We start from the raw sequence: 12,623 nt of genomic DNA, 5'->3' as shown, positions 1-12,623 counted from the left end.
GAGGACGGGTGGGAAGGGGTTTTGGGTTGCAGAGAACAGAGAGAGGCGAGAAAGGGGGAGAGAGAGGAGAGAGTGAGAGAGATTTAATATATATATATATATATATATATATATATATATATATATTTTAATTCTTGAATATTTAATTATTAAAAAAAAATTATTATTTTTTAATCCAATTGGATTAGTGAGTGGGACACGTGTCGAGCCACGTCAGCATTTAACAGAGAAATTAACAGAAAAACTGACGGAGGTCTGACATTGGCACAAATTCGTAAGATGAGGTATGACATTGTCAATTTTAAAATATGAGGTATAAAAGTGTCGTGACACCAATAGTTGATGTACTTTTTTGTACTTTACCCTAAATTAATATAGGGTGAAGTGTCGATTTAGTTTCTGAATTATCACTTCAATGAAAATTAGATCCATGAATTATTTTTTCCTATAAAATAAGTCCTTAAATTCATTAAAAATTGCTAATATCATCCATACTATTATATTCAAAGCTATTTTATCCAATTTTTCGACAACTTAAGTCACTTAACACACTTTATGACGTAATACCGTCATTTTCTTGCTATAAGCCCTTAACATTTCATATAGGTTGTGAATCTAACGTCTAATTTACTCTCCAAAGTTAACTCCATATACACTATTTCTTTTTGTAAAATTACCAATCTACCCTCCAATATGTATCACATTCAAGAACATGACTTAAATTGACAGAAAATTGAATATCGTAGCATCGAAGTTAATATTAGGGATGTTAATGGCAAATTTTTATATTTCAATAACTGATTTTTCTGAAATAAAAGTCTAGGGACCTAAATTTCATTCAGGTAATAATTCTGGGACTAAATTAGCAGTTCATCCATTAATATATAGTCTTCACTCAGTTGGAGGAGAACTGTAAATCAAATCTCACTTGTGGTCAGGGGGAGGCTGAAATGCCTCAATGAGTCTTTCCAGCCCCCGGAAAGAATGGATAACCGTAATTTGCCACCAGTTGTCCTCCTTTAAAAACATAAAAACGAGTCTTTGATTTGTTGTACGAGAGTGGGCCTATAGGAGAACCATACGTAGATATGGCAAAAATGACTATGTTGTGAACTTTAATAAATTAAAGACCCTGAGTGTCTTAGTGATAGTGTTTGAAAGATCAAAACAAAAGATGCAAAAGAATTTTAAAAAAAAAAATTGTTGGACTCTTTTTTCCGTTTTACTAATGATATAATCTAGACTAAACAAACTAAAGGAAGAGTCAAGCAATATGTTTTAAGAAAATATTGCTTGACATGAGCCAGAGTTTTTTCATTTCGGGCATATTAATGCTATGAAATTATGCAGCAGTTGATTACTTAATTGATCATAAATAATTTATGTAAAGAGAGATGATCTCTCTAGCTGACGTCTTTTTTTCCATTCCAAGGAGTTACAAGAATCAACATGCATGTATGTATAATATATGGGAATTGTTATAATTAGCCCTCTAATTTGTATGTCTCAATTATTTTGAACAGTCCATCCCAAGAGCATTGCTCCAAGTACATCTACAGCAAACTTAAGCCACTCCTCGCAGTTAGAGAGACGATGAGAGAGCACACTCGGTGGATTTCGTAAATTCCACAAACGATCAATTTAACATTTCATTTACAGCCACTGCATTTCATTTATGTAAAGAAAGATGATCTCTCTAGCTGACGTCTTTTTTTCCATTCCAAGGAGTTACAAGAATCAACAGGCATGTATGTATAATATATTGCATGTCTCAATTCTTTTAAACAGTCACTCCCAAAACATTGCTCCAAGTACCTCAACAGCAAGCTTAAGCCACTCCTCGCAGTTAGAGAGCCGATTAGAGCCGTTTTCAATCGCAAAAGTAAAACTCCAACCTTGCTAGTTATTGATATGTAACCCCTGTTAGTCGCATCTGACAAAATTTCTATCGTTTGAGAGTGAAGAGACGATAAGTGCTAATGAGAATGATGGAAGAGAAAAGTTTTGCTTTGCAAATTTTGAGAGCACACTCGGTGGGTTTTGTAAATTCCACAAACGATTAATGTAACATTTCATTTACAGACACTGCATTTCTTGATGATGCCAAAATTAAAGTACAGAACCAACTGATGCTCATTCCTCTATCATAACACAAAGAATCCTACTCACTCCCAAGGTTTACGGAATTGGACAGCCAAATAACACTTGCCATTTTTGTATCTATGTATATTTACCAATTTCTAAAACATTAAAAATCACCTTAATGTTTCACATTAACAAAACTAGCAAAATATACAACCTTTTCTCAAGAATAGCATTCTTTTTGCACAATTTTTTGTTATTCGTGAAAATAATGGTTAAAACCGTGCTACTTTTGTCAAAAAATGAATGAAACCATAGTTCTTCCGGACGATGTCATAAGCCACGCTGATTCGAACAATTCAAGGAGGTCATCTTTAGAGTTGGTTTCACTATCATCATCAGCAACACTACTCTCCACTTCTTCCTTGTTATTATAACCTTTAGGAGTTCCCAGGTGAAGTGAAAAGCTCAACGTACACATTGAAGAAGGGATTATGATGCATAAACCTACCAAACGAGCCAGCAGAGGCAAGCAGCCACACTCATGTCTGTTAGAGTTTTGAGACTCGTAGTGTCCCACATCGGGGAACTTTTAGTTCCCATTGCCATTTATATAGGTCTAGTCCTTTGTTCTAGTAATTAGAACTTGAACCATTTGGAAATGGATCCAAGACTTGGGCCTTATGGTTGTGTGGATTAGATTTGTATAATATAGTCTAATACAATTAAAATTATTCAATCAATACAATTATATTTGATTAAAAAACTAGAATAGATTTGTATAATATAGTCTAATACAATTAAAATTATTCAATCGATACAATTATATTTGATTAAAAACTAGAATTGTATGTTTGCACATTATTTTTGAAGTTGTCACTTTTGATAACTGCCACCATGGATCCTCTGAATATCACCTTTTGATTTTATCTTATGGTTTATCATCGTAGATCATTGGTTGACTGTTTTTGTTTTCTTTTGCAGTTGCACAGAGAGTTGTGCAAGGCACTCTCTGCAATTTATTGCAAAATAATGTCAATATTTCCTTCTTTGGAAGCAGCGCGACCTAGGAGCAAGTCTGGTATCCAAGCTTTATGTTCATTACATGTAGCACCTGAAAAATCTAAGAATGTTCTTCAGCATTGCGTAGAATGTAGTAAACTTTACTTGGTAGGTATTCCCTCAATATTGCAATTGTAGTTTATGCAGTTATTGCCACTCCAACATGTCGACTAAACAACCCTTCAACTATAGATGAATAGATTTCTCTTTTGGTATTTAAATTTGTTTCATTCGTGGTGAGATTGTGTGTAAATTGTGTTCTTTGTATAATGGTCATATTGTTTTTATCATTCAGGCTATAACTGGGGATTCTGTGCCCTCAAAATTTGAAAAGGCAAGATGTGCTCTCATGGATAGTCTTAGGCGTGTTGAAGACATTGTTCCACAATCTATTGGTTGTCAGGTAATCATCCTTTAAGGCCCTTTTGCAGTATCTTTTCCTGGTTGGTGCAAATTGCATTCCTTGGTCATGACGTTTTGTGTACATCACTTAGGTGTGTTCTTTTCAGATTGAAGACATTGTTAGTGAACTTGAGTCATGGGTGTAGAGAATGATGCATTGGCTTTGAACTCTTATTCCTTGGACTAGTATTCTTCATAACATCCTTCACCAGACACAATTAGATTTCTTTCTTTCATATAATCTTCTGTTGGCTGAAGATAGTTATAGATTCATATGGTAGCTTGACTGCTTCTTTTATTGCGTTGAGCGTAGCAACTGGCTTGAAGGATTTAAATACAATCTGTTTAATGGGTAGTTTTTCTATTTATTGGCAATAGTGGGAAGATTTAAGTCAGGGTTACGCAGTATCTGCTTAGATTTCTTCGTGGAAGAGCGGAAAATTGTAGATTTGTCCCTGCAGTAATGGGTGCTTGGACTTTTTATTGAGATCAGGGAGACATTGGATTACTTATAATGATCTGTGTTAGATGTTGATTCTTCATCTCTCACTTGGAATGTGTTGAATGGTCTGCGTCTTGTGTGCCACATTTCTGAGTAACATGTCACAATTTTTGGTTCTCTTTTATGCTTCTCTAAACCTTGGAAACTTAAGAATAATTTCTATTTCGTTGTTTTTTCTTTTCCAGAAACAAGAAAACGATGTTAGCATCAGGGGTAATTTCGTTGCTGGAGGAAATGATCTCCAATCCCAGTTCTCAAGGACCTGCGGCAGCCCTGTATCTGAATCTCTCCTGCCTTGAATAAGCCAAGCCTATTATTGGAACAACCCCGGCTGTTTCTTTCTTAACCCAGCTCCTTCGAGCCGGTGTTGAAACCCAATGCAAGCTTGATGCCCACCACGCCCTGTACAATCTGTCGGGTGTCGAGTCAAATATACCGAAACTTATTTCAGCTGGTATTATCAGTGGTCTCCAATCCCTTCTTGCGGACTCTGGTGACCAAATGTGGACAGAAAAATGTATAGCTGTTTTGATAAACTTGGGATCAAGTAGTTCTGCCAGAGATGAAATGATGTCGAATTCGAGTCTTATCACTGCCCTTGCAACAATTTTGGAGGCTGAACAACCCATTGAGCAGGAGCAAGCTGTCTCATGTCTGTATATGTTGTGTAACGGGAGCGAGAAATGCAGTCAGATGGTCCTCAAGGAAGGGGTGATTCCGGCGTATTAAGGATAGTTTATCTTGATTTTCTGTTGTAATTAGTCATTGGACAGTTAGTTTGTTATTGGATAGTTATAGGTTAGATTTTGATGAGCTGTCAAAATATAGCTCTTTGTATAAATATCTCTGTACTCTAATTATTCAATGTAATGGAAATACTTTCCTAATACGGCATTGGTGTCTATTTCCGTCGATGGCACATCAAGAGGAAAAGAGAAGGCTCAGAAGCTGTTAATGCTGTTCCGTGAGTAGAGACAAAGAGACCAAGCACCTCCTGAGCCGGAGGTGCATCTGTCGGTCGAAAATAGCGACAAGCCCATGTCTGTTCCGGAACCAAAGCCGCTATGCAAATCCTTCTCAAGAAGAAAGATGAGCAAACCTTTTAGGTTTTTATGGAAGATCAAAAGCTATTATGTTTGTTAGATATATGTCAACAATCTGTGATAAAATTATATATGCTAATAAATAATAAATGCGAATAGGAAATTAAAAGAGTATGAACAACGAAATAATATTGAACATAAATATTGAAGATCGAAGCTTACGTACCGCAATATCTTTGAAACAAAAATTTCGTCCCTACTCAGTATAGTTCTACAGACGTCTGCTTCATCAAAATTCAACGATCAAGTCAGAATTCCAGCATCGAAAAAATTGACTTTTGGCGAATTTCTATGTGGTTTTCTCAGTAAGGATGTTTTGGATTATAGAAGAAGAATTGTTTTTCCTGTGTTCTAAATGCCATGCAAATGGATGTATGTATAATATGATTATGTCTGTTCTCAACAGGTATGAGAAAGGGATGCATCTGTTGGAAGACATCTTCTTAGAGGGGTGTTTTCTTTCTGCATTTTTTCACACTTCAAACTTTATCTGAAAAGATGAGTCTGTTGGTAAAAAAATAATTAATTAATTAAATTCGAAATTAATTAAAAATAATTACTTAAATCCGAAAATAACTAATTAATTAATTAAGGGGCTTTTAGATCCAGGTCCAAAAACGTAGAGTGTTTTTAGGAGTGAGTCCAGTTATCTAATTATATGTTTTTATTTCTTTTATACTCATTTTATATTTTCTAAAAATATTAAAAATCAATTAAAATCTTCTAATATTATGCATTTTCCAACTCCAAAAAAAAAAATTTAATATCTTATAACAAAAAAACTAATATACTAACATAAATTTATCTGCAAAGCATTCTATCCTAACTCAAGTAACAAATATATGAATGTATATAATACCTATACGTGAGATATGAAACCTAATTAAAAGGTAGAAAAAACATAACATACCTACAAGCAAGACACATTAATCTGTGACAGATTGATTATAAAAAAAGAATATGTCATATAGGTAGATAAATATAATTAACCTGTGATATAGGTTGATTATAAAAATTAAAAATAAAATCTATAAATGGGGTTTAAAGCAGGAGGAAGAACGAGAAATAACAAAAAGATAAATAAAAAGAAATAAGCAAAGAGATAATTGGGAAGAAATTTGATTTTTATAATAAATCTTATTATTGAACAGATAACTATTGATAATTAAATAATTAAATATAACAAATTGGACTTATTTTAATAAACTGGACTATTCCTACTATTGGCTCAAAAAATTGGACTTATATCAAGTTTCCTCTTAGTACATCCCAAAGGCCAACCCTAAGGGTGAGCCTAATTTTAGTCTCCAAAGCCTATCACTCCAATCACTTTCTATAAGAGACAATGCCTTATAAAGTGAGAAAACCTTTTCGGAATGACCAATGTGGGACAATGAAATTTCTACTCAAAATTTTCAACACTGTTTACCATTGTTAACTCCCACGGTGGTGTAAATTTCAGTTTTGTATCATCGTTTTATTCTTTTTGTTCTTTTACTTTTGAAAGAGCGGAATGTACGGCCCCCTTGTAATTTATGGATTTTGGTTTCGGATTTACCTTTGAGGTAGGAAATACATACATACATATGTCTTATGAATATGATTAATTCAAGTGGTTAATTCCTACGTATCCTTGTTAATTTTTTTTAACTCATTCGTTCTCATAGTAAAAGATTAAAAGAGTGTGTGAGAGGGTATGTGAATAATACTATTCGTTTTTATTGCACGCTATAAAGCAAGATTGCTCGCTAATTGACTGAGAATTTGGCCTTGCACCAGTTAAATAACAGTTAAGAAAGTTAAGGTTTCAATTCAAGATTAATTAGTTATAAGGAAAACAATATAATCTTTATAAGCACGTATAAAATTACTTAGTTTTTTAATGTAACAAAACACTCTAACATTTTCACACGCCAATTGACGTGATGGGAAACACATACTTATTTGATAAGTACTTGATGGGAGACACATACTTATTTGGTAAGTACTTTTAAACTATTGAAATTGCTTTTTGAAAAATATTCAAAAGAAAAGTCAAAGTTTAATATCTGAAAGAAAAATCAAAGTTTTACACGATGTCGGACAAAACTCCACCGTCCGTAAGACAAACGGGCCATCATTTCAAACATGGTAGAAGGCAAGCACAAAGATATAGCATCCACTTGTTCAATAACGTATGCAAATTGATCACCTTCGCTTCTTAGATCTGTCGGTTGGAACCTGTCCATATCTCCATCTTACAAGAAAGGAGACGCATCTTGTATTGCACTTTGATGTCTAATATGTACTGAAATAATAAAAAACGGTAATATATTTTTTTTATTTCTTTAATCAAATGTGTAAACTCTCATACATATCATGCGTCAGAATCTAATAGAAAACTCATAATAAAATGTATCCTTGTATTCATTATCCTATTCCTAAAATGTGTCTACGTGACTGATAATCCTTGCACTTTACGCAAACACCCACAACGAGAGCAAGAGATGGATTTCCATTGTATTGGAATGTCGGGGTCCTAATAATGACATTGAGTTGTAATGTGAGCAAAATTGAGGTGTCCTTAATTCTTTTCATCTTATTTGTTTTTAACATGTGTCCTTTAAAATTATAAAAATATGATTTCTTTTGGACCTAAACCAAAAACATTGAAGCCTTTATTTTTAATTTTTGGGCTCCAAATAGCTCTATTTTCATAGTAATTAAAAAAGTGAGAGAGGTTGTTTTCAAAAAATAAAAATAAAATAAAAGTGAGAGAGGTTGAAGTTCTAATTTTCTCTCTCTTTGTTAACACAATAATATTTTGCTAATTTTACATGTTTTACTTATATAGTCTATGTATTAGCCTATTCTAACCTATTTTACTTGTATAGAGCCACCCAATTCTAATGAAAACTATAATTTAATATGTAATTAGTGCAAAATTCTTTAACAAAAATGATCTTTTTGTTTTGTTTGGATTATTATTTCAGATTGTAGAGTTTTATTTTCATGTTATTTATTAAATAATTTTATGTAGGTATGTAAACATTATGTTACTTCATGGTAATTATTTTATAGTCCACCCATGAAAAAAAAATTTGGCTCCACCCTTGCTTGGGTAAGGGCAAAGGCAACGGCGTTTACTATCACAAATATATATTTTTATTTTTTTTTAATACTTGATGAATGTGTTTAAGTGTGAACTTTATAAGTTTTTTGTTTGAAAATAAAACTCAATATTTAACTCCAATAATGTAATTTCAAATACAAAGCAAAGCATTTATTACAACCTAGTATGATATTAAAACAAATTATGCTCAGTAGCCTACAACCTAGGGTCCCTAACGTATGACACAGTTTTGTATCTTGGAACATGCTTCACAATGTTCCAACCTTCATACTTTGTGATTGCTTTATCGTTGTTATGAAGATTGAACCACATTTTTGCTTGTAGCACATTTGTGCTTGTAGTTGCTGAAAAGAGAAGTGTGAAACAACATAATAAATTGCATAATAATGTTAATTACAATTCAAATTTATCAAGGATAAAATGATATACCTTATTGGCTAGATTATTGTCACTTTGATAAACTACTTTCACTTTTGTAAGGCTTCTTGCCAAGATTTTAACTTTTATGTAGATGTTTATACCTACTCGACAAAAATTACTTAGTCTGGGGTGTGCATGAATCTTCTTTCACATTTATTGCTCCGTCATCTCATGTCTTGTGGTTGAGTCATGAGTAACACGCACCCTACTCTCAAGCAAAGCAACGTCATTCATGATCGACCAATTTGCCTTCTTAGTCATTTTTTTTTTTTGGTAAAAAAAGGATTTGAAAAGTAGAAAAAAAATATAGGAGATTGTAGGAAAAATAAAATTGAGTTGTGGTGTGGGAAATGACTGAGATGGTTAGGTATTTATAGGAAAAAATTATTTTTCCATTTTTTTAATAAATTTTTTACCATTGGATTAATCATGACCCTTGATTTTCACATTTGGCAATCAATTGCACCAGTTTGTGCCAGTGGCAGAACGGTCAAAATTCAAAATTTTCTACCGTTGCAAAACCAACAGTTCAGAGCATTAGACCGTTGAATTTTCCAACAGCTGAAGCACAAGGAAGAAAAAGTCATTGGGCTATCTGATGCGCATGAGTGCTGACATCGCCCATCACCGGCAGGCACAAGGCCTAAAAAAGCGTTGGTTGGGTAGTCCAACGGGCTTGGTAAAACCCACAAATTGACGCTCAAAAAATGAGCCGCTAGAGCAACTTTCTGGAGTTTTGATCAATTTGTCAGCCACCACCGATTGCACCTCTCTTATCTGCAATTGCTGTTTCTAGACTATTGTGCCCCATGATCTCCATGTCCTTTATCTTTTGTCTGCAATTATTTACTGGAGAACAGTAAGTATTTAAACCATTTCGTTTATATGCGTCCTTTTGTTAAATGGCTTCGTTTTCTAGATGACACACAATTTATCTCTATATAAAGAAGAACATAAATTTTAATAAATCTTTCATACGGTAAAAAATGCTTCTCGCTTCTTATAACTTTTAAAAAGAAAAAAAAATTAATTAAATAAGTGCAAAGTAGTAAAATAATTTTCAAATAAAATTCAAAAGAAATAACCTCACCCATGTAAAGAAGTTAGTGGGCTTTTTTTTATGAATTTATTACAAATTAAAAATAGTAAATAAAATTTTACTTGCGAATTAAAAAATGAAAAATAAATAAAAATACAAAAAGTGGTCAGAATAATGAAGTCCACATGCGTCCTATCACGGTATCACTTCTCAATTTGCATATATACGCAACATTCATCGTCTCTTTCAACAATTGCACCAGAGTTAGAGGTTTAGGAGAGCGAGGAGACAAAGCTCAGAGATGGACATCTTGAGTTGCATACTACTAGGTCTAATGGTTGCATGGATCTCAATTTATACCCTCTATTATTCACTTGGAAGAAGATCATCAGTTACCACAAGGCTCCCACCTGGACCAAACCCACTTCCCTTCTTTGGCAATCTCTTAGAGCTTGGCAACAAACCCCATCTCTCTCTCACCAAGCTTTCACACCGCTACGGCCCCATAATGGCCTTGCAACTCGGCCAAATAACGACGGTGGTAATTTCTTCATCAACCGTCGCCAAAGAAGTCCTCCGAACCCACGACCAACTCTTCTGCAACCGAACCGTCCCAGATGCGGTTCGAGCTTGTCAACATTCCAAGTATGGCATGGCTTGGATACCGGTTTCTCCTGCTTGGAGAAACCTTCGCAAAATATGTAACACGCAATTATTCGCCACCAAAATTCTCGATGCCAACCAAGCCATCCGTCACCTAAAAGTGCAGGAGCTCATATCTGACGTCAGTGAAAGCGCTGTAAACGGTGAGGTGGTTGATATCGGAAGGGCTGCTTTCAAAACTTCGCTCAATTTGCTATCGCGTACAGTCTTCTCTGTGGATTTAGCAGACCCACACAGTGCGACGGCGAGAGAGTTCAAGGAGTTGGTGTGGGGTATCTTTGAAGAGCTTGGGAAACCTAACTTGGCTGACTATTTTCCTGTGCTAAAAAAGATTGATCCCCTGGGGATTCGACGCCGTTTGACTGGTCACTTCCGAAAGATGCTTGACCTCTTTGACCGCTTGATGATGCAACGGTTTGAGTCAAGAAAAGTGCTTGATTATATCATGACTAATGATATGTTAGATACCCTGATAAACATTAGTGAGGAGAAAAATGAGGATATGGACATGGATGAAATTCAACATCTGCTCCTGGTTAGTTGTCTACTCTCTAGCTTCATTGTTCTTGATCTTGATGAATTGATTCTTTGAATTTTATAATATGTTTATACTCAAAATTGCTTAGAGGTAATTGATAATTACTCGCGAGTTGTTACTAGGTAATTATTAGGGTTGTGCATCGTCTGAAATTGGTCGTCTAGCGTATTAGATAGACCAACTTTTTAAATTAAATTTGCAAACGGTATCGTTTGTCACCAATAGGAAATAAACTTATTAACCAACACATAAGTAATAATCCAATCCTCAATAACCACATTATATGATTTATAAAATTTAATATAAAAAATTGGTCTTCCTAACATTAACCTTTCTCTAATAGAGACACGAATTTCATCAAAAAAGATATAGGTGAGCTGATATAAATAGGGTTTTTCTTTTCTTTTTTTTTTTTTTTTTTTTTTTTTTTTTTTTTTTTTTGTAACTTGTCTATCGTCAACACTACTATTCATCACATCAATTTCAGATGATCAGGGGCGGATTCAAGAAAAATTGTTTGGCGGGTCACCCAGTAAAAATTTACAAATATTTCTTAGGAAAATAAATAGCTTTAACAATTAAATTATAAGTTCATTATTCATAATTCATGAAATAAATAACATTACAAACTACATTATTCATTACAAGTGACAATCGTTCATAATGCAATTCATATTTTAAAATGTTGTATTATAACTTTATCATTAATACAAAAAAAAAATTAATTTTAAAGATCTAGGATTTTAAAGATTTGAGTTTTATGTATGCCTAGACTAAAATGACTTGGTTTTCTTGCGTGCAAAGCTGCGAATCAGCAACGAAAGAGTTGAACACAACATGTCCTACCCAAAGTTCATTGAGCATTTCATCAAGCAGTTGGAGGACAATGTCTTAATGGCAACTCTAAGCTTTATGTATGTGGGACAAATGACTTTCCACTTCTCCTTAATTGTTCATTACAGGAATTATTTGCTGCCGGCACAGATACAACATCATCGACGTTGGAATGGGCAATGGCTGAGCTACTCCGCAACCCAGAAAAACTGTCAAAAACTCAAGCGGAGCTGAAGCAGATCATCGGAAAAGGAAAACTGGTTGAGGAATCCGACGTTGCTCGACTTCCTTACTTACAAGCAATAATAAAAGAGACCTTCCGTCTGTACCCAGCAGCGCCTTTACTACTTCCCCGAAAAGCCGAAACAGACGTTGAAATCAGCGGGTACATTGTACCAAAGGGTGCACAAGTGTTTGTCAATGCATGGGCCATAGGAAGAGATCCTGGAATTTGGGACAACCCGGACTCATTCGTGCCAGAGAGGTTTCTAGGATCGGAAATTGATGTAAACGGCCAGAACTTTGAGCTTATCCCGTTTGGAAGTGGGAGGAGAATGTGTCCTGGCTGGCCATTGGCAATGAGAATGGTGAACTTGATGTTGGGTTCGCTTATTAACTGCTTCGATAAATGGAAGCTTGAAGATGGAGTTACACCAGAGACCATGAACATGGATCAGAACTTTGGCCTCACTTTACAGAAAGCTCAACCTCTCAGAGTTGTTCCCATGTTATAGAAATATAGAAGAACCCAGCTTGATATCTACTTTCATGTTTCTACCGTATAATTTTAGGAAAACTAATGAAAGGAGCTTGAAAACTTTGAGTTTTAACGAAAATGACAAAAATGTGTTGTAAGTGAATAGTAC

General features: G+C 34.4%; 1 protein-coding gene across 1 annotated transcript; it reads left to right on the top strand.

Annotated features, from left to right (window-relative positions):
* The first annotated feature begins 9,953 nt into the window (after nt 1-9,953).
* LOC137731010 (geraniol 8-hydroxylase-like) lies at nt 9,954-12,623 on the top strand. The gene is made up of 2 exons (XM_068470048.1): nt 9,954-10,920; nt 11,886-12,623. The coding sequence occupies exons 1-2, from the start codon at nt 10,024-10,026 to the stop codon at nt 12,489-12,491; spliced, it is 1,503 nt and encodes a 500-aa protein (XP_068326149.1). The 5' UTR covers nt 9,954-10,023; the 3' UTR covers nt 12,492-12,623.

This window comes from Pyrus communis, chromosome 4, assembly GCF_963583255.1.
Source record: "Pyrus communis chromosome 4, drPyrComm1.1, whole genome shotgun sequence".
Taxonomy (NCBI): domain Eukaryota; kingdom Viridiplantae; phylum Streptophyta; class Magnoliopsida; order Rosales; family Rosaceae; genus Pyrus; species Pyrus communis.
This window is presented reverse-complemented; position numbering and strand designations above follow the sequence as displayed.